Source organism: Tachyglossus aculeatus, chromosome 2, assembly GCF_015852505.1.
Source record: "Tachyglossus aculeatus isolate mTacAcu1 chromosome 2, mTacAcu1.pri, whole genome shotgun sequence".
NCBI lineage: Eukaryota > Metazoa > Chordata > Mammalia > Monotremata > Tachyglossidae > Tachyglossus > Tachyglossus aculeatus.
In genome coordinates this window covers 138,366,125-138,386,440 of record NC_052067.1, presented here as the reverse complement: position 1 = coordinate 138,386,440, position 20,316 = coordinate 138,366,125, and the positions used below count along the sequence as shown (strand labels likewise).

At 55.2% G+C, this 20,316-nt stretch overlaps 1 protein-coding gene across 1 annotated transcript in view; it reads left to right on the top strand.

Annotated features, from left to right (window-relative positions):
* LOC119943844 (short transient receptor potential channel 2) overlaps positions 1-19,953 on the top strand; it is a 36,016-nt gene extending 16,063 nt beyond the window's left edge. Inside the window, 18 exon segments of the mRNA XM_038765025.1 lie at positions 270-312; positions 2,157-2,218; positions 2,799-2,803; positions 3,689-3,779; positions 4,007-4,157; positions 6,052-6,170; positions 6,172-6,757; positions 7,825-8,031; positions 9,511-9,675; positions 10,647-10,821; positions 11,058-11,258; positions 11,543-11,705; positions 12,813-12,905; positions 15,339-15,531; positions 15,765-15,892; positions 16,685-16,754; positions 19,223-19,358; positions 19,580-19,953. Coding sequence (XP_038620953.1) covers positions 270-312; positions 2,157-2,218; positions 2,799-2,803; positions 3,689-3,779; positions 4,007-4,157; positions 6,052-6,170; positions 6,172-6,757; positions 7,825-8,031; positions 9,511-9,675; positions 10,647-10,821; positions 11,058-11,258; positions 11,543-11,705; positions 12,813-12,905; positions 15,339-15,531; positions 15,765-15,892; positions 16,685-16,754; positions 19,223-19,358; positions 19,580-19,953 — 2,962 coding nt within the window.
* Positions 19,954-20,316: the final 363 nt, after the last annotated feature.

The window sequence follows — 20,316 nt, the reverse complement described above, 5'->3', positions numbered from 1 at the left end:
GAGGAAGTTAAATTCTTTACCCAGTCTTCTACCTGCCCTCCCCAGGAGCAGGTCTGGAGCAAACCTCCCCTTCCCCCAGAAGCCTCCTGTGACTCTCTAGGGTCTAAATCTATCGAGTGGTGGGGTGGTGGCAGCATATTTCAGAGATAACTTTTGGAGGTTCACTAGTTGCAGTGCTCTGCACAAAGTAAGCACTCAATAAATATGATTGAATGAATGGAGCTATTTGAAGTTGAAGAGTCCGAAAGGCCTCCTTTTATCCTGGACAGTTCTCCAAGGGAAGGCGAGCTGTGCCAAGACTGCAAGCTCATTGTGGGCAGGGAATGTGTCTGTTATATTGTTATATTGTACTCTCCCAAGCGCTTAGTCCAGTGCTCTGCACACAGTAAGCGCTCAATAAATAGGATTGACTGACTGATGTTTGCAACCCTGGAGCTCCCAGGCTGTGCCCGGAGCAGCCCCATATGGAGTGGATTAGGAGTGTCTTTACCTCAGACCACCCCTCTCAGCATTCATTCATTCAATCGTATTTATTGAGTGCTTACTGTGTGCAGAGCACTGTACTAAGCGCTCAATAAATAGGATTGACTGACTGATGGTTGCAACCCTGGAGCTCCCAGGCTGTGTCCGGAGCAGCCCCACATGGAGCGGATTAAGAGCGTCTTTACCTCAGACCACCCCTCTCAGCATTCATTCATTCAATCGTATTTATTGAGCGCTTACTGTGTGCAGAGCACTGTAATAAGCGCTTGGGAGGTCCAAGTTGGCAACATATAGAAACGGTCCCTACCCAACAGTGGGCTCACAGTCTAGAAGCTAGTCAGCACATGCAAGCGCACACAGTATGCGCTCAATAAATACGATTGAATAAATGAATGAACATGCAGCACACCACCTGCCTGTGCCTGCCTCCTTGGACTGAGCCCCCTCCTTCCTCTTCCCCTCCTCTCCCTCCCCATCCCCCCGCCTTACCTCCTTCCCCTCCCCACAGCACCTGTATATATGTATATATGTTTGTACGTATTTATTACTCTATTTATTTTATTTGTACATATTTATTCTATTTATTTTATTTTGTTAATATGTTTGGTTTTGTTCTCTGTCTCCCCCTTCTAGACTGTGAGCCCACTGTTGGGTAGGGACCGTCTCTATATGTTGCCAACTTGTACTTCCCAAGCGCTTAGTACAGTGCTCTGCACACAGTAAGCGCTCAATAAATACGATTGAATGAATGAATGGAGCAACAGCGGAGAAGCAACATGGCCTAGTGGAAAGATCACAGGCCTGGGAGTCAGAAGGACCTGGGTTCTAATTCTGGCTCCGCCACTTGTCTGCTGTGTGACCCTGTGCCTCAGTTCCCTCATCTGTAAAATGGGGGTTAAGACTGTGAGACTCAAGAGGAACGGGGAGTCAGTCCAACTTGATTTGCTTGTGCACAGGGGCTGGAACAGAGTAAGTGCTTAACAAATACCACAGTTATAATAATAATAATAATAATAATGACATTTATTAAGCGCTTACTATGTGCAAAGCACTGTTCTAAGTGCTGGGGAGGTTACAAGGAGATCAGGTTGTCCCACGGGGGGCCCACAGTCTTAATCCCCATTTTACAGATGAGGGAACTGAGGCACAGAGAAGTTAAGTGACTTGCCCAAAGTCACACAGCTGACAATTGGCAGAGCTGGGATTCGAACCCATGACCCCTGACTCCAAAGCCCGTGCTCTTTCCACTGAGCCATGCTGCTCCTCTATATTATTCTCTATATTATATTATTACCACCCGCCCATATTCGCCTCCGTGCAGCAGCTGCAACACACCGCCCACCCTCTAGACGTTGAGCTCATCCTCCAGGCTGTGAGCTCGTTGTGAGCAGGAAATGTGCCGCTTGTTGTTACAGTGCACTCTCCCAAGCGCTTAGTACAGTGCTTTGCACACAGTAAGGGCTCAATAAATATGACTGACTGATTGAATGAATGCACATCTCCCAGCGTCAAATATGGGACCAATCTCCCCTGTGATGCAAGCCCTCCCAAGGGCCCTGCATGGGCCTCGGTGGGCGGGTGGGTTGTCTTTTGCTGCATCTCTGGACCCCCGAGCCACAAGAGCTGACTGGAGTGGGTGGGGCGGGCTGACCATTCATGATTTCCGGGAGCAGGGGAATGACGGCCAGCAACAGCCGGTCAGGGAGCTGGTGGCCGGACCCCTGGCCGCAGAAGCGTAGGGCTGGAGAGACCCCCGCCACAGTTGGCCAGCACAGTCAGGGGGTGCGGCACCAAACACTGCTGGAGACCCGATGTGGCTGCCCCCTGTTATCATCAATCGTATTTATTAAGCGCTTACTGTGTGCAGAGCACTGTCACCCCAGGGGCAGCTCTGCACAGTCTCTGGACTACGAGTGGAGCCAGGCGAGGGCAGATCCCAAGTCCGGCCCACCTGAAATTCACCAGTCAGTCAGTCAGTCAATCGTATGTAATGAGTACTTACTGTGTTAGCACTGTGTTAACACTGGTCTAAGAACTTGGGTGAGAACACTATAACAATATAACAGACACATTTCCTGGCCACAATGAGCATACGAGAGGGAGAGAGGCAGATATTAATATAGGTAAATAAATAAATGACAGATATATACATAAGTGCTGTGGGGCTGGGTGGGGAAATGAATAAAGGGAGCAAGTCAGGGCAATGAAGATGGGAGTGGGAGAAGAGGAGGGATTAGTCAGGGAAGGCCTCTTGGAGGAGATGGGCCTTCAATAAGGCTTTGAAGCGGGTGAGAGTGAACCACGGGCCACCACAGACTAGGTACGGGTCACGTTGACCTTGACGGGGAGCAGGGGACACGGGGGGCGGGGAGGGTGCCCAGAAAGAGGGCACAGCAGCTGTTACTGGCTAAATTGCCGTTCTCCAACCCAGCAAAGCAGGGAGCTGATTCCCGTCTCCAGGGAGAAACTTCAACAGTCCAGAGGCTGGAGCCGGGGACGCTGCCACCTAGGACTTTTGACTTCAGGCCCTAGATGAACAAACTGTCTGCTATCGTAACACACTGTCAGATCCAACACCCTCTGATCCTAGCCAGGCTTCTGAAAGGCTGTAAAAAGCTCTTCCCTCTGAGCTCATTTGGGAGTCGAAATTGCGGAGGGAAAGCAGGGTCGCATCAGGAAAGGAGACCTTCTGGGCTGGCCCGGCTAGGCGACAGATGGAGAGTTTGCAAGTGATGGATGCAAGCTCGAAGCCTGATGCCTGGGCAGGGCCCTGGGCACAGGGTGGATGGGGACAAGTGCGGGCAGGGGCAACCAGCCCTCGGTCCTTGTTTGGCTTGGAGAGGGGGCTACCCGAGCCCGGGACAGAAGCCTAGAGTCCCGTCTGCACCCCTTCTCCACAGGCAGAGCCCTGCCCGGCTGACTAAACACTGACTTTCTCCTAGCCTCAGTCCCTTAGCCTATAAAATGGGGAGAATTGTTACGCTGGGGGCTCCACAGGCCTATGTGAGCAGGAGGCGAGCTGAGGAGAAGAAGGGGTCGGTGGTGGCGGCAGCATTCATTCATTCATTTATTCATTCGCTTGTGTTTATCGAATGCTTGCCTCATGCAGAGCACTATACTAAGCGCTTGGAAGAGTACAATACAGCAATAAACAGACACATTTCCTGCCCACAACGAGCTTACGCTGGGACTCTGTTTTCTCCAGTCCTGGGGATCTGGAGAGGTGCTCCAGACCCTCACAACCCCCTCACCCTCCATGTGTCCCTCTCGCACAATCCCAACCGGAAAGTGGGATGGTGAGGCCTCTGGGCTGGTTCTTCCCAGGGGGCAGAGAGGAGGAGCTGGGCCCAGGTAGGCCAGGGAGCCACACACCTGCTCAGCAGCTGAGTCCAGAATCCCCTGGGAGATGGCGGTGTGTGAGCATCAGAGGGATGGGCTTGGGGCAGGCCTGCTCTCCTGGCTTCTTGCCCTCCATTATCCACCCGGGGGGCGTTCCCCGGGTGGCGCCCACCCCTCGGCCCAGGGGAACGAGCCGGCCCTCTGGATGTGGAGGTAGTGGGGAGGCCCAATGGGGTGGCACCCCAGGGGCGGAGTGCTGCTGGGAGGATCGAACGAAGGGGCTGGGCGCACTCGGGCAGGAGACGGCACAGGGAGCGGAGGCCCCAGCAACGTCGGTGAGCTAGGGGCCTCATCCAGCTTGGCCATGGACTCAAACTCGGTAAGAGCCTGCTGTGGGGGTCGGGCGTCCAGTCCCCCACCAAAGCCCCCCCAACACCCTCCTTCTGATGACCCTGGCCCCGTGGGACCCTCACCCCAAGTTCCTGCTTGGATCCCTCCACAGCTATATTTCTGAAGCACTTACTGTGTGCCAGGCACTGAACTAAGCGCTGGAGTGGACCCAAGCAAATCAGGTTGGACATATCCTATCTGTCACCGGATCCTGTCAGTTCTACCTTCACAATATTGCTTAAATTCCCCTTTCCTCTCCATCCAAAGTGCTACTACACTGATCTATGCACTTAACCTATCTCGCCTTGACTTCTGTATTTGCCTCCTCGCTAACCTCCCTGCCTTCTTTCTCTCCCCAGTCTAGTCCATACTTCACTCTACTACACCGATCACGTTTCTAAAAAAATGTTCAGTCCAGGTCTCCCCACTCCTCACGAGCCTCCAATGGTTGCCCGTCTACCTCCACATCAAACAGGAACTCCTTAACATTGGTTTCAAAACACTCAGTAAGCTCTCCCTTCCTACCTTACCTCACTAATGTCCAGCCTGCACACTTCACTCCTCTACTGCCAGCTTACTCACTGTGCCCCGATCTCACCTATCTTGCCACCGTCCCCTTTCCCACATCATCCCCCTAGTCTGGAATTCCCTCTCCCTCCGCAGATGCCAGACTTCCACTCTCCCCAACTTCAAAGCCTTATCAAGTTCACATCTTCTCCAAGAGGCCTTCTGACTTTTCCCCAGCTCTCTCTCCCTTCTCTGTCATTTATTCTGATGACTTGACACCTTTACACATGTTTTGTTTTGTCTTCTGTCTCCCTCTTCTAGACTGTAAGCCCGTTGTTGGGTAGGGACCGTCTCTATATGTTGCCGACTTGTACTTCCCAAGAGCTTAGTACAGTGCTCTGCACACCGTGAGTGCTCAATAAATACGATTGAATGGATGAATGAATGAATGAATGAATCACGCCCTCAGCCCCTAGCAGAGCCCCCCCACCATAAGCCCCATGCTTCCCAGAATGACTCAGACAGTCAGTGGACAGAGACTACTTGGAAAACCCTGGTCAGTGGCTCAGCTGGGGACTAGGGATGAGGAAAATAGAGGGAGCTGGGTCAGAGCAGAGCAGAATGGGGGCCAGAGGGGCTGGGCAGGGCTGGGGGGCTGTCAGTGGTGGCTAGTGGCGTTGGCGGGTCCACCAAAAGCATGCCCAGGCCTGCCCACCCTGTACCAGAATGCTCCCTGGGGAGTGATTAGGAGAGAGCAGGGCTGTGCCAGGGGAGGGGGACAGGGGAGCAGCTGCTGGGAAAGAATAACAAGACAGAGAAGGCGGGCCGGGGACGGGGGAGAGCCTCCAACAGGGAGTCTGGTCACGTGGGTCCCTGCCTCAGTTTCCCTTCTTTGCCCTAGAGCGACCTGGAAGGGGTGGGGGGCAATGGTCATCTATACCTGTCCAGGGGTGTGAGGTTTCTGAAGGATGGAGCCGGGATCTAAGCCAGGGCTGACAGCCCCAGCTCGGGGGTCCGTCTGGCACGGGGCTGAGAAGAGGGACGATGGCATGACGATGGGATCACGACGGGTGAAACCAACATGAAGTTGACCGATGTTTCCAATTCACTCATGGATTCTGGCTCTTTGTACTATTTGGGCAGGGGGCAGGGGCACGGCAGGAAGAGAGGCGGAGTGGGGCTTACGGGGTCGGGGGCCAGAGGTCAGGGCACGGCAGAAGGAGAGGGGCAGGGGCTGGACCCATGAGGTTGAGGGGCAGGGGATGGGACCCTAGGGCAAGAGAGGAGGAGGGGTCGAAGCACTAGCCAACCCAGACCCCCAACTGTCTCCAGGCCCAGCCGACCAACTGGCAGGAGATCGTGAACAAGAAGTTCAAGTTCCCCCCGGCCCTGCTGGGCGCCATCCAGGAGGGCCGGCTGAGCTTGGTGCAGCACCTGCTGGAGGCGGAGGAGGCCGGCGGGCCCCCCCCGGCAGCTGGACGAGGCGGAGGACCGCGCCTGGCGCGACGCCCTGAACCTGGCCATCCGCACCGGCCAGGAGGAGATCATGGACGTCCTGCTGCGCCAGGTCAAGTTCGACTTCCGCCAGATCCACGAGGCCCTGCTCGTGGCCGTGGACACCAACCAGCCGGCCGTGGTCCGGCGCCTGCTGGAACGGCTGGAGCGGGAGAAGGGCCGCAAGGTGGACACCAAGTCCTTCTCCCTGGCGTTCTTCGACACGTCCATCGACGGCTCCCGCTTCGCGCCGGGCGTCACCCCGCTGACCCTGGCCTGCCAGAAGGACCTGTACGAGATCGCCGCCCTGCTCATGGCCCAGGGCCACGCCATCGCCAGCCCCCACCCGGTCTCCTGCGCCTGCCTGGAGTGCAGCAACGGGCGCCGCTACGACCTGCTCAAGTTCTCCCTGTCTCGCATCAACACCTACAGGGGCATCGCCAGCCGCGCCCACCTCTCCCTGGCCAGCGAGGATGCCATGCTGGCTGCCTTCCAGCTCAGCCGCGAGCTACGCCACCTGGCCCGCAAGGAGCCCGAGTTCAAGGTGGGAGGGCGCGCCGGGGAGGGGGGACTGGGCGACCAGGTGACGGAAGAAGGGCCAGGCGTGGAGGGGGCTAGGTGGGGGGGGGGGGCCGGGAGGATCGCGGGCCCGGGAGCTGGGTGGGGGATGGAGGACTCGTGGCAGGGCTGTGCCAGGGTTGAGCGGGAGCCCGGGATCTACAGAGTTGAGCCTGCTGTTGGCACGGTGGCACCCCGGGGCCCGGGGCAACGTGGGCCTGGACCCCCCAGTGGGTAGAGCAAGGGCCTGGAAATCAAAAGGAACTGCCTTCTAATCCCAGTTCTGCCTCCTCTCTTCTCTGTGACCTTGGGCAAGTCATTTCACTTCTCTGTGCCTCAGTTACCTCATCTGTAAAACGGGGATTAAGACTGTGAGCCCCATGTGGGACAGGGACTATGTCCAACACGATTTGCATGTATTTCCCCCAGCGCTTAGTATAGTGCCTGGCAGAGTGTGCTTAACAAATATCACAATTATTAGTAGTAGTACAGTGCTGGGCATGTAGTAACTGCTTAAGGAGCATTCATTCGATCGTATTTATTGAGCGCTTACTGTGTGCAGAGCACTGTACTAAGGGCTTGGGAAGTACAAATCGGCAACATATAGAGACGGTCCCTACCCAACCACGGGCTCACAGTCTAGAAGGGGAACAATGGTGTTTGTTAAGAACTTACTGTGTGTCAAGCACTGTTCTAAGCGCTGGGGAAGATACAAGGTAACATCAGGTTGTCCCACGTGGGGCTCACTGTCTTAATCCCCATTTTACAGAAGAGGTAACTGAGGCACAGAGAAGTTAAGTGACTTGCCCGAAGTCACACAGCTGACAAATGGCGGAGGTGGGATTTGAACCCGTGACCTCTGACTCCAAAGCCCGGGCTCTTTCCACTGAGCCACGCTGCTTCTCACTGGAGTAGCACTGTTGCTTCAGTGATTGTCAGAAGGCTCCAGGAGGCACGACCTGGAGGAGAGGGAAAAGGCCACCCCCCCAGCGGGTGGAGGGGTTGGAGGGTCCAGTCTGCGGCCTGGGGCCCACCTGTCTCTGCGGACCGCAGCCCGAGTACATCGCCTTGGAGCTGCTGAGCCAGGACTTCGGCTTCGAGCTGCTGGGCATGTGTCGCAACCAGAGCGAGGTGACCGCCGTGCTCAACGACCTGGGCGAGGACAGCCAGGCTGAGGCCGAGGTGCTGGGCCAGGCCTTCGAGGAGGGCATCCCCAACCTGGCCCGCCTTCGCCTCGCTGTCAACTACAACCAGAAACGGGTCAGGACCTGCCCCTTCCCAGCCCCCGCCTGGCCCCCTGCCCACTCCCATCTACTCCCAGCCCACCCCTGCCCAGGCTCTGTCCACTTCTTGCCCAGGCCCCACTCAGCCCTGTCACTCCTCTCCCCATCCAGGGTCATCATCATCATCATCATCAATCGTATTTATTGAGCGCTTACTGTGTGCAGAGCACTGTACTAAGCGCTTGGGAAGTACAAGTTTGCAACATATACAGACAGTCCCTACCCAACAGTGGGCTCACAGTCTAAAAGGGGGAGACAGAGAACAAAACCAAACATGCTAACAAAATAAAATAAATAGAATAGATATGTACAAGTAAAATAAATAAATAGAGTAATAAATATGTATAAACATATATACATATATACAGGTGCTGTGGGGAAAGGAAGGAGGTAAGATGGGGGGATGGAGAGGGGGACGAGGGGGAGAGGAAGGAAGGGGCTCAGTCTGGGAAGGCCTCCTGGAGGAGGTGAGCTCTCAGTAGGGCCTTGAAGGGAGGAAGAGAGCTAGCTTGGCGGATGGTTGGAGGGAGGGCATTCCAGACCCGGGGGATGACGTGGGCCGGGGGTCGATGGCGGGACAGGCGAGAACGAGGTACGGTGAGGAGATTAGTGGCAGAGGAGCGGAGGGTGCGGGCTGGGCTGGAGAAGGAGAGAAGGGGTCAAGAAAGGACTGGGGAGGAAGGTGTGAGGTTTAATCCTACAGCCCGTCAGGCACAGCTCTCTGTCTCTGACCAGGGGCACCGTTTTCTGGTTGCCCTCCTGGACCCCCACCTCCACGGCTTGGGAGATAGACCAACCAGCAGCCCCTTACTCCCTCCGATGATGCAGTTTCCCATCTTTAAGACGGAGGAGTCGGTTTGGAGAGGAGGTGACAGTCGTGGTCACTGCTGCCTGCCTGCTGGGCTCCCGTGGGGCCTCCAGCTCAGTATTCCCCCTCTGGAGCATGAGCTCATTGTGGGCAGGGATCGTGCCAACTCTGTTGTAGTGTACTCTCCCAAGTGCTCAGTACAGTGCTCTGCACATAGTAAGCACTCAATCAATACCATTGTTGATGATGATAATAATAATAATAATGGCATTTGTTAAGTGCTTATTACGTGCCAAGCACTGTTCTAAGCACTGGGGGGATACAAGGTAATCCGGTTGTCCCCTGTGGGTCTCACAGTCTTCATCCCCATTTTCCAGATGAGGGAATTGAGGCCCAGAGAAGTGAAGTGACTTGCCCGAAGTCACACAGCAGACAAGTGGCAGAGCCGGGATTAGAACCCATGACCTCAAGCCCGCGCTCTTTCCACTGAGCCACACTGCTTCTCTGATGATGATGATGATGCCCACAGACCAGGGGACCCCAGGGCCGTCTGTCCTCTGCATCCTCGGAGCCGGGTGAAGGGGCGAGGAGTCCGAAGCAGCCCCCCGGCCCGGCCCCGGCTCACGGGAGCTCCCCATCTCTGCCCAGTTTGTGGCGCACCCCATCTGCCAGCAGGTCCTGTCGTCCATCTGGTGCGGGAACCTGGCCGGCTGGAGGGGCAGCACCACCGTCTGGAAGCTCTTTATCTCCTTCGTCATCTTTCTCACCATGCCCTTCCTCTGCCTCGCATACTGGCTGGCCCCCAGGTCCCGGGTAGGTGCCTGCTCCGCCCACCCACCCCCAAACATCGGCGAGCACCCCACCTCCCCACCCTCAGCCCACCAGGCCTGGAAGGGCGAGGGACAGGCAGAGCACCTGACTACTTACATACACACAAAGTTTCCCAGAGTACTGCTGGTGTTGGGTGGGGGTGTAGGAAGGGGTCAATCCAGGAAGGCTTCCTGCCAGAGGTGGGCTTTCAGGAGGGAAGGAGGACGGGAGAGACCTGGTTTGGAGAGAAGAGGGAATAGAGAAGCAGCGTGACCTCCTAATGGAAAGGGCATGGGCCTGGGACTCAGAGGACCTGGCTTCTAATCTCAGCCCTGCCACTTGTCTGCTATGTGGCTTTGGGCAAGTCACTTCTTTTCCTTAGGACTCAGTTTCCTCAACTGTAAAATGGGGATTAGATCCTATGCCCTCCGTCTTAGACTGTGAGCCCCACGAGGAACAGGGATTGTGTCCAACCGGATTGACTTGTATCTTCCCCAGTGTTTAGAACCGTGCTTGGCACATAATAATCTCTTAAATATAATAATAATAATAATAATGATGATAAAGGGCACTCCTGGGGAAGGGAGGGGGGGTCTAGGCTCTATAATCATAATAATAATATTTGTTAAGCACTTATTATGTTCCAAGCACTGTTCTAAGCGCTGGAGTAGATACAAAGTCAGCAGGTTGTCCCACGTGGGGCTCACAGTCTTAATCCCCATTTGACAGATGAGGTAACTGAGGCCCAGAGAAGCTAAGTGACTTGTCCAAAGTCACACAGCTGACAAGTGGTGGAGCGGGGATGAGAACCCATGACCTCTGACTCCCAAGCCCGGGCTCTTTCCACTAAGCCACGGTGTGGGAGCTGGGAGAAAACCAGGCAGGGTCAGGAGAGAGTCAGCCTGGAGGGCGGGTCAGGGGAGAGCTGGGGAGGGAGGTGGGAGCCCCCCCGGACCTCCGCCCGTCCCCCACAGCTGGGCCGCCTGCTGAAGATCCCCGTGCTCAAGTTTCTGCTGCACTCGGCCTCCTACCTGTGGTTCCTCATCTTCCTGCTGGTCGAGTCTCTGGTGATGGAACAGCAGCACAGCACCTTTGTGGGGCGCAATCAGAGCATCTGGGACAACTCCCTGCACATGATCTGGGTGGCCGGTACAGGGGCCCGACCCCCCCGTGGGAACCCCCGGCGACCCCTACCACCATTCCCTTCCCCGGGCCCGGAGACTTCCCACGGCCGAGACCGGAGATGCCCCTGCTGCCCTGGGGACAGACGGACGGATACTCGTTCCCCGGGCTCACCGGAGGGCGGGAGAGGGAAGGGGTGTGTGTCCCTCCCCCCATCCCCTGTCTTCAGGATCTGCCTCTCCCCGGCCACCTCTTCCACGCAGGCTTCTTCTGGTTCGAGTGCAAGGAAGTGTGGATCGAAGGCCTGCACAGCTACCTGCTGGACTGGTGGAACCTCCTGGACGTGGTCATCCTGTCCATGTACCTGGCCTCCTTCGCCCTGCGTGTGCTGCTCGCCCTCTGTGCCCATCTGCACTGCCAGGCCGAGCCCGACGGCAACGCCTGCCACTACTACACGGCCTCCAGTGAGTCCCGGCCCCGGCCTTGGCCAGACGCCGGTCTGGGTCACTGACCCTGGTCACTGATCCCGCTGCCCAGGCCTCCTTCGTTCCCTGTGTCCCAAGATGCCTTCACACCCTGCTTCCATTCCCCCAATCCGACCCTGTCGCATCCCCGGCTCCCCAGGCTGACATTGCCCGGACTCACCGGGCCTTGCCCCCCACCCAAATCCTGCCCCCCACCCTGTCCCCGCCCCCCAAGCATCACCGCCAGTCTCCCCAGGCTCACCCGGTTCGGGATGCACCCCTAGAGCGCAAAGAGTGGCACATGGAGGACCCGCAGTTCGTGGCAGAGGTGCTGTTCGCGGTGACCAGCATGCTCAGCTTCACCCGCCTCGCCTACATCCTGCCCGCACACGAATCCCTGGGGACCCTGCAGATCTCCATCGGCAAGATGATTGACGACATGATGCGGTGGGTGCTGTCGCCCCCGCGGACCCCTGCTGAGCCGCGGCTGAGTCCCTGGAGCTGACTCTGGGCGGGGGCTGGTGGGGAGTTGGCGATGTGGCCTAATAATAATAATATTTTGAATAATTTTGGTATTTGTTAAGCGCTTGCTATGTGCCAAGCACTACTCTAAGCACTGGGGGGGGGGGAATACAAGGTGATCAGGTTGTCCCACGGGGGGCTCACAGTCTTCATCCCCATTTTACAGATGAGGTAACTGAGGCACAGAGAAGTGAAATGACTTCCCCAAAGTCACACAGCTGATAAGTGGCGGAGGCGGGATTAGACTCCCAAGTCCACGCTCTTTCCACGCTGCTGAGAGTTCAGGCCTGGGAGCCGGGACACCTGGATTCTAATCCCACCTCTGACACTGGCCTGGTGTAGGATCTTGGGCAAGTCACTTAGCTTCTCTAGGCCTCAGTTTCATCTTCTGTAAAATGGGTATTAAACACCAGTTCTCCCTCAATCCTGCTTAGCCTGTGAGCCCCGAGGTGAGCCAGGGGCTCATTCCAACCTGATTAGAGAAGCAGCGTGGCTCAGTGGAAAAAGCCCGGGCTTTGGAGTCAGAGGTCTATGGGTTCAAATCCCGGCTCCGCCACTTGTCAGCTGTGTGACTTTGGGCAAGTCACTTCACTTCTCTGGGCCTCAGTTCCCTCGTCTGTAAAATGGGGATGAAGACCGTGAGCCCCACGTGGGACAACCTGATCACCTTGTAAAAAATTCCCCAGCGCTTAGAACAGTGCTCTGCACATAGTAAGCGCTTAGTAAATGCCATTATTATTATTATTGTCTTGCCCCCGTGTTTAGTTCAGTGCTGAACACACAGTAAGCAGGTAAAAATAGCACAGTTCTGATCATTATTATATTGGAACAGGGGGGCAGGGGATGGGCAGGGGATGGGCAAGGGATGGGCAGGCTGGGAGGGCAGAAGGAGCTGAAGATAGGGGTGAGGACGAAGGACCTTAATGGAATCCGGCAGTACCCAAACTTCACTGGCACCAGTCTCCCTAAACCAGGTCCCCGAGGCGACACAACCCTGACTCTGCCCCGTCCCCTCCTCCCCTCTCCCCCCAGGTTCATGTTCATCCTCATGATCATCCTGACAGCCTTCCTGTGTGGCCTCAACAACATCTACGTGCCCTACCAGGAGACTGAGCGGCTCGGCAAGTGCGGAGGATGAGTGGGGCAGGGCCGGGCCGGGCTGAGGCGGGGTGGGATAGGGAGTGGTGGGGCCAGGATGGAGGTGGGGCAGCGGGGGGATCAGAGTGAAGGACCTACTGCCCCTTGAAATCATCATCATCATCATCAATCGTATTTATTGAGCGCTTACTATGTGCAGAGCACTGTACTAAGCGCTTGGGAAGTACAAATTGGTAACAAATAGAGACAGTCCCTACCCGACAGTGGGCTCACAGTCTGAAATGCCATTCCAACAGCCACAGACCAAACCAAGGCACAGAGGAGGCGGGGACAGACCCCCACATAGACAACAAAGAGATTACCTCTCTCTTTCTCTTCTCATTCATTCATTCATTAACAATAATAATAATAATGATGGCATTTATTAAGCGCTTACTCTGTGCAAAGCACTGTTCTAAGTGCTGGGGAGGTTACAAGGTGATCAGGTTGTCCCACGGGGGGCTCACGGTCTTCATCCCCATTTTACAGGTGAGGTAACTGAGGCACAGAGAAGTGAAGTGACTTGCCCAAAGTCACACAGCTGACAATTGGCAGAGCTGGGATTTGAACCCATGACCTCTGACTCCAAAGCCCGGCCTCTTTCCACTGAGCCACGCTGCTTCTCTAATTCATTCATTCAATTGTATTTATTGAGCGCTTACTGTGTGCAGAGCACTGTACTAAGCGCTTGGAAAGTACAAGTTGGCAACATATGGAGACGATCCCTACCCAACAACGGGCTCACCCCCCCACACACACACACACTCACACACTTACACAACACACAGAGATTCAGATAGATGGCAAGTCTCCCTCAGAGATAAACAGTTACAACAGAGACACACAAACAAACCTAGAAATGGACACCCCCCCACACACAATTCATGCACATGCACACACAAACACAGATTCAGGTAGAGACACAGTCTCCCTCATTCATTCATTCAATTGCATTTATTGAGTGATTAATTGTGCACAAAGCACCGCACTAAGAGCTTTGGACTCTGTACTGGAACTGTACTCTGCCCACAATGAGCTCACAGTCTAGAGGAGATAAACAGTTACAGCAGAAACACACAGACACACCTAGAGCTGGCCACACTCATACACACAATCCACACACACAAACACATCGTGGCATGGCTCAGTGGAAAGAGAGGAGTCAGAGGTCATGGGTTCAAATCCCGGCTCCACCACTAGTCAGCTGTGGGATTTGGGGCACATCACTTCATTTCTCTGAGCCTCAGTTACCTCATCTGTAAAATGGGGATGAAGACGGTGAGCCCCCGGGGGACAACCTGATCACTTTGTAACCTCCTCAACACTTAGAACAGTGCTTTGCACACAGTAAGCGCTTGATAAATGCCATCATTATTATTATCCATGCACAGATTCAGACACAAGTCTCCCTCAGAGATTGTCACAGCAGAGGCACACAGATACACCTAGAGATGACCACACTCACACAGACAATACAAACACACACACACACACACAGATTCAGTTGATGATGATGGTATTTGTTAAGCACTTACTATGTGTCAGACACTGTACTTAGAGACAGTCTTCCTCAGAGACTGTTACAGCACAGACATGCAGACATAGTTAAAGATGATCCCTCACATTCATTCATTCTTTCGTTCAATCGTATTTATTGAGTGCTTACTGTGTACAGAGCACTGTACTAAGCACTTGGGAAGTATAAATCAGCAACATATAGTGATAGTCCCTACCCAACAACGGGCTCACACACACAATATACACGCACATACACATTCAGGTAGACAAAGTCCCCCACAGAGATAAACAGTCACAGGTAGAGACATGGACGTACACACAGTCACAGGTAATAATAATAATGGCATTTGCTAAGTGCTTACTTTGTGCAAAGCACTGTTCTAAACGCTGAAAAATTATGGTATTTGTGAAGGGCTTACTATGTGACAAGCACCGTTCTAAGCGCTGGGGTAAGTATAAGGTAAGCAGGTTGTCCCACGTGGGGCTCACAGTCTTAATCCCTATTTTACAGATGAGGTAACTGAGGCACAGAGAAGCGAAATGGCTTGCCCAAAGTCACACAGCTGACAAGTGGTGGAGCCGGGATTGGAAGCCCGGGCTCCTTCCACTAAGCCACATTGAGGTAGTCACACTTACTGAGATGAACACGAGGGCAGAGACAGACAGGAATACCCAGGCAAATACTTCACAGAGGGAGGCCTGTGCAGACCAGAGCAGACAGACAGACAGGCAGACAGACAGACATACCCAAGTGGCAATAAGGACAGACCGAGAGAAAGCAGGCAGGAGGACAGACAGGAAAACCCAGACTGACAGAAACAAGGTGGTCTCCCGGGAGAGGGAGAGGTGTGAGTTCAGGGCCCATGCCCACCCCCACCCCCTCGCACTTGGTGTTGGCGGCAGCTTCAACGAGACGTTCCAGTTCCTGTTCTGGACGATGTTTGGCATGGAGGAGCACAGCGTGGTGGACATGCCCCAGTTCTTGCTGCCCGAGTTCGTGGGCCGGGCCCTCTACGGTATCTACACCATCATCATGGTCATCGTGCTGCTCAACATGCTCATCGCCATGATCACCAACTCCTTCCAGAAGATCGAGGTCCCACCTCAATCTGGGGCAGGGGGTGCCGGGGAGGGTGGGGGCGGGGAAGGGGAACCGGCCAAGCTGGAAGTGTTGAGGCCCCAGGCCCCCCGTTCCCTCCCTTAGCCCTTCCCATGGCCCCCTCCCTTGGGGGGTGCAGTCCATCCTCAGTGAGCCCACCCTACCACCCCCCGGCCCCTACTGCACCTGTTCTAAGGAAGCCGACCCTGTGGCCGTCCTCTCCCCTGCAGGATGACGCAGACGTCGAATGGAAGTTTGCCCGCTCCAAGCTTTACCTCTCCTTCTTCCGGGAGGGGCTGACGCTGCCCGTGCCCTTCAACATCCTGCCCACGCCCAAGTCTTGCTTCTACCTGCTCAGGTAGGCCCCTCCTCACCCCTGCAGCAGCTCCTTTCCTAGCCCTGGGTCCCTCTCCCTGCAACTGCCCGCCCCCCGCCACTTCTTCTAGCCCCTGCCTCCAGCCCTGACACTGGGAGGATGGCAGGCACAGGGGATGGGAAGAGAGAGGGAATGGAGAGTTTGAGGAGGAGCTCAGCCTTGTCGTCGGTTCAAAGAATGGGTCAGAGGAGGGGAAAAGACCAGGGGTGGAGGTGGAGAGAGTAGAAGCCAATGCCTGACAGTGCTCTGCACACAGTAAGCGCTCAGTGAATGAATGGGGGATGGTCGGGGGGTGGAAGATGAGGCTAGGGCTGGGGAAGGGAGCAGAGGCCATGCCCTTGGATTGGGGGGTGGTGAGGGAGAGCAGAGTCCAGGACCAAGGGGAGTGGGAAGGGTGCAGAGGCTGGGACCAGGCCTTGGTGGAGGAAGTCTTTTAGACTGTGAACCCACTGTTGGGTAGGCACTGTCCCTATATGTTGCCAACTTGTACTTTCCAAGCGCTTAGTACAGTGTTCTGCACACAGTAAGCACTCAATAAATACAATTGATTGAAGTAGATGCCAGGCCCTGGTGATGGTGGGGAGAAGGAGCAGAGGCCAGGGCCAGGGGTTAGAGGAGGAAGTGGAGGCCAGGCCCCGGTGGGGGCGGGGAGGGGAAGCAGAGGCCAGGGCCAGGGGTAGGGGGAGGGAGCTGGGTACCCTGAGCAGAGCAGGATGAGGTAGCAAGGGCTAGTCAATGCCCCGCCATGTCCCTTCTACCCGTCGCCCTTCCCAGGAGGATTCTCCGCTTCATCTGCTGCTGCACTTTCAACAAGAAGCCTGAATACCCACCCATCCCCAGCTTCGTAAGGGCCCCACAAGCTGACCCCTGTCAGTCTGGCATCTGGCGGGTGTCTGGCAGTGTCTCCCCAGTGTCTGCCCATTGCCTGCCCGGTGTCCGTCCAGTGTCTGCTTGGTGTTAGCTTGGTGTCTGCCCGGTGTCCGTCCAGCATCTGTATGGTATCTGCCCAGTGTCTGTCTGGTGTCTTCCCCGTGTCTTTCGGGAATCTGACTGGTGTCTGCCCTGTGTCTACTTGGTGTCCATCCAGTTTCTGCTTGGTGTTTGCCCTGGCTCTGTCCAGGGTCTGCCTGGTGTCCGCCTTGGGTCTGTCCGGTGACTGTCACGTATCTGCTCAGGGTAATAATAGTGATAATAAGAATAATGATAATAATGGCATTTATTAAGCGCTTACTATGTGCAAAGCACTGTTCTAAGTGCTGGGGAGGTTACAAGGTGATCAGGTTGTCCCACGGTGGGCTCACAGTCTTAATCCCCATTTTACAGATGAGTTAACTGAGGCACAGAGAAGTTAAGTGACTTGCTCAAAGTCACACAGCTGACAATTGGCGGAGGCAGAATTTGAACCCATGACCTCTGACTCAAAAGCCTGTGCTCTTTCCACTGAGCCACGCTGCTTCTCTAAGAATGACAATAATGGCATTTGTTAAGCACTTACTATGCCCCAAGCCCTGTTCTAAGTGCTAGGGTACATGCAAGCTGATCAGGTTGGACACAGTCCCTGTCCCATGTGGGACTCGCAGTTTCAATCCCCATTTTACAGATGAGGGAACCGGGACACAGGGAAATGAAGTGACTTGCCCAAGGTCACACCGCAGATAAATGGCAGAGCTGGGATTAGAACCCAGGTCCTTCTGACTCCCAAGCCCATTCTCTATCCACTAGGCGAAGTTGCTTCCCATGTCCGGGGTCTTTCTGGGGTCTATCCGATATTTGCTTGGAGTCTGTCTGGTGTCTACTTGGTGTCTGCCTGGTGTCTCTCCGGTGTCTGTCCACAGTCTGCTTATTGACTGTCCAAAGTCTGCCCTGGGTTTGTCTAGTATCCGCCTGGGTCTGTCCACTATCTTCTTGGTATCTGCCCGGAGTCCGCCCAGTATTTGTCTGATATCTGTCTGGTGTCTTTCCCAGTATCTGCGTAGTGTCTGTCTGGCATCTGCCCAGTATCGTTATCTGTCCAGTATCTGCCAGGAGTCTGTCTGGTAAATCATCATCATCATCAATCGTATTTATTGAGTGCTTACTATGTGCAGAGCACTGTACTAAGTGCTTGGGAAGTACAAATTGGCAACATATAGAGACAGTGCCTACCCAACAGTGGGCTCACAGTCTAAAAGGGGGAGACAGAGAACAAAACCAAACATACTAACAAAATAAAATAAATAGATAAATGGTAAATGCCCAAGATCTGTCCGTTATGTGTCCAGGGTCCGTCTGGTGTCTGCTGGGTGTCTGTCCGGTGTCTGTCCAGTATCTGACCAGGATCTGTTTGAGATCTGCCTGCTGCCTGTCCAATAGGTGTCCAGGGACTGTCTGGTGTCTACAAGGTGTCTGTCCAGTATCTGCTTGGGGTCTGTCCCTTGTCTGCCCAGGATCTGTCCTGTGTCTGCTTAGTGTCTGTCACGTGGCCCTCTGGCCATTGGGAAAATGTCGATCCAATGTTTGTCCAACTCTCATCCACCTCCCCAGTGGCTATCTGTCCAGCAACAGTCTGTCTAATAATGGTCCAGTCCTTGCACATCTGTCTTAGAACAGTGCTTAGAACAGTGCTTGGCACATAGTAAGTATTTAACAAATACCATAATAATAATAATAATAATCATTATTATTATCTGTTACCTGTGCCTTGGCAGGGGCCTGTATGGCCTGGCCTGGGTCTTTTTCATTTCATATTGAAACTAATACAACGTAAGCTCATTGTGGGCATGAAACATGTCTGCTAATTCTGTTGTCTCATATTCTCCCAAGCACTTAGTACAGTGCTCTGCACATAGTAAGCGCCCAAAAAATATGATTGATCGATTGATTCTGTGCCCCTCTTCTTCCTGACTCAGGGTCAGGGAGTCTGTTGGCAGCGAGGATGTCAAGAGAAGAGAGATAGGCATCATTCAGACAGCACAGGGGGATGCCAGGGGCCAAGAGGACTGATCAGGAGGGACGGGAGGACCTGGCGAGGGGAGGGGCAGGCTACCTCACCAGTGTCCTCCCCTTTCCCACTTTCAGCAGCGTGGCTTGGTGAAAAGAGCACAGGCTTGGGAGTCAGAGGACTTGGGTTCTATTCCCGGCTCCTCCACTGTCTGCTGTGTGACCTTGGGCAAGCTGCTTAACTTCTCTGGGCCTCAGTTACCTCATCTGTGAAATGGGGATTAAAACCGTGAGCCCCCTGTTACCTTGTATCTACCCCAGCACTTAGAACAGTGCTCGGCACATAGTAAGCATTTAACAAATACCATAATTATCATTGTTGTTATTATTCAGACGAACCAGTCCTTTGGAGGTGGGGTTCTGGGGCCCGGGGAGCAGCAGGGGTCCTACCGGCTACAGGTCATCAAGGCCCTGGTACAGCGGTACGTGGAGACGGCACAGCGCGAGTTTGAGGAGGGGCGAAGGAAAGGTGAGAGCCCTCCCTCCCTGGATCCCAGACTCTAATCCCAGTCTCCTTTCCCTTGGTTTCCCTTCCCCCCAGCCAATCCCAGGCCCAATAGGCTGGGGAAGTACAGTCCCCGGGGGACAGGCTGATGCCCATCTATGCCAGGGGGAGGGCTGGTACCTGGGGGTGGGACTCCAGAGGTGGCACCCCCTCTGAGAGTGCCCCCCATCCCCGGCCCCGGGCAGATGTTGGAAACCGGCTGACAGAGCTGACCAAGACAGTTTCGCGGCTGCAAGCGGAGGTGGCGGCCGTGCGGCGCAGCGTGGCGGTGGGGAGTGCGCCCAAGGCCCCCGACGGCTCCAGCATCCTCAGCCGCTACATCCAGCGGGTCCGCAACAGCTTCCAGACCATGGGGCCCCAGATCCCCGAGGAGGCCGGGGAGGCCTCAGAAGACGCAGAGGAAGGGGAGGACGGGGAGGGTGAGGAAGCCTGGGCCTCCGGGAAGGATGGAGAGACCGGGGACCGGGGTGCCCAGGAGGACGGGGAGACAGCACCCACCTCCTCCGCCCAAGTGCTCGTGCACCAGGACAACAGCACCGGTGACAAGGAGTCCTTATGAGAGACACCTAGAAGAGGGAGAGGGCCCCAGCATGGACAGCCCCATAGCCCCACACCACCGCTGGGACACCCTAACCCGGCAGCCCTCCCTGATTCCCTTTTCATCCCTTCTCCTTGCTTGACCAAAGACCTCTTTCCCTTGGTTCTGCCGCTGCTTCCGGGATGGAGCAGCCCGCTGCTTTGCTGCTAAAATAAATCCTCTGCCCCCGGCGGCAGCCCCCCAAGCCCCTTCTTGATTCTTCTATTCAACCTCTCCCAGAGCCACCTTCTCTGCCAAGAACTCCCTGGGCCAGAAGCGGGTCAAGGGCGGGGGAAGGAGAGGTCTTACCCAGCAACCCAGCCCCCAAGAGAAGTCAAGAGCTGC